The 1326-nt window shown below is 34.3% G+C and overlaps 1 protein-coding gene across 1 annotated transcript in view; it reads right to left on the bottom strand.

Moving 5' to 3' along the window:
- Positions 1-1326, bottom strand: part of LOTGIDRAFT_176331 (hypothetical protein) — a gene marked incomplete at both ends in the record, with an annotated part of 17333 nt that overhangs the window by 10015 nt on the left and 5992 nt on the right. Inside the window, 3 exons of the mRNA XM_009046404.1 lie at positions 68-194; positions 727-811; positions 1147-1197. Of these exons, the coding sequence (XP_009044652.1) occupies positions 68-194; positions 727-811; positions 1147-1197 (263 nt within the window). The remainder of the gene's footprint in view (positions 1-67; positions 195-726; positions 812-1146; positions 1198-1326) is intronic.

The following is a 1326-nucleotide window of genomic DNA, read 5'->3' as shown; positions in this document are numbered from 1 at the left end:
GACAGAGATGTGACACAATACAAACTTGATAAATATTCTAAATCTTTTAAAACCATAAGTAACTTACAAATTCAACAGCCAGTCCTTCATTCAAGCCACGTTGTCCTACCATTACAAATCCTTCACGATAACTAAGATCAGTTACAGCTTTACTACCATACAACTTTAACCACCTTCTACTATCTTCTTTTAAACTACAAACAGTCAAATTTTGTGGAATAGATCTTAGTCACGTCTCCATTTTGAGACACTCAAAGTGAGGTTCATAACGCAAATTACGTCATATGAATGAATAGCCTATGTGACATCACTGAACACCTGATAAACAGAGAAAATGGGCTTTACGCTGCCCTTTCTCAAAAATGTCTGAAGGTAAAATTCATCTGATAGCATTATTAAATAGCTTAATCAATTCCGATTTTAATGATTTATAATATGATTAGTTTTGCGTTACTAGGACTGAAAAAGGAGGCTTTAATGATGTCGAGGTGGTGATTTTATTGCAGTGACACCATGTTGCCTTTGATTGTTTACGTTACGAGCCTCATTCTGGATGGCCAATGCATGAATATATTGATTATTAAAGGGATTGTAAACGCAACTAAAAACGTGTAAATTGTGGTCAATATTGCCAAGAACTCAGCAATATCCTACTCCTTAGCCTTAAGCCTGAAGATTCAGCTGTTAGATCAAACCTTTTATTTTAAAGAAATATTATTGCCTTACTTTTGAGAAGCATCATCAAAACTGGCGACCAATATAATCCCATTTTCTGGAACAGTTTTCTTCAAAAAGCGTATCAGAGGAGCTTCTGGAAAACGCAATAGATTCAAAACGAATTAAGGAAAATAGTATATTTCTAGGTTATATCATTTACTTTGCATGTTCTGCAGGTTCTGAATTCATGGAATCAACTAACTAAGTTCATAACACATTCCACGTGTCCCGATGTAGGTGCAGGCAGAATTCAAAATGGTGCAGAAGAAAAAAGATGGGAAAATTTTGAATGTGACACATTTCGCTTTTATATATTCGATTGAGTGCAGACGTAACCTGTTCAGAACATACAATCAAGCGCAACCAATATGACTAGAATTTCAAATGAGCCAACTGAAAGTCTATTTGCTGATAACTAAAACAACTTACCGTCTTCATAAGTATCAAATGATCTTATGTCTGTAACTTTCTTTGTTTTATCTGAAGAGAAAATGAAATGAATGAAGTTTTATGTCCTACTTTTCTGCACCCAATTCGAATAATGAAGTTGTGTTTTGGGGTGAAATGCTTAAATTCAATATACATGTTAAGCTAATTTCAATCCTCCAC

Source organism: Lottia gigantea, assembly GCF_000327385.1.
Source record: "Lottia gigantea unplaced genomic scaffold LOTGIsca_1009, whole genome shotgun sequence".
In the NCBI taxonomy this organism is placed as follows: domain Eukaryota; kingdom Metazoa; phylum Mollusca; class Gastropoda; family Lottiidae; genus Lottia; species Lottia gigantea.
Note: the sequence above shows the minus strand (reverse complement) of the source record. Positions and strands in the feature narration are given on the sequence as shown.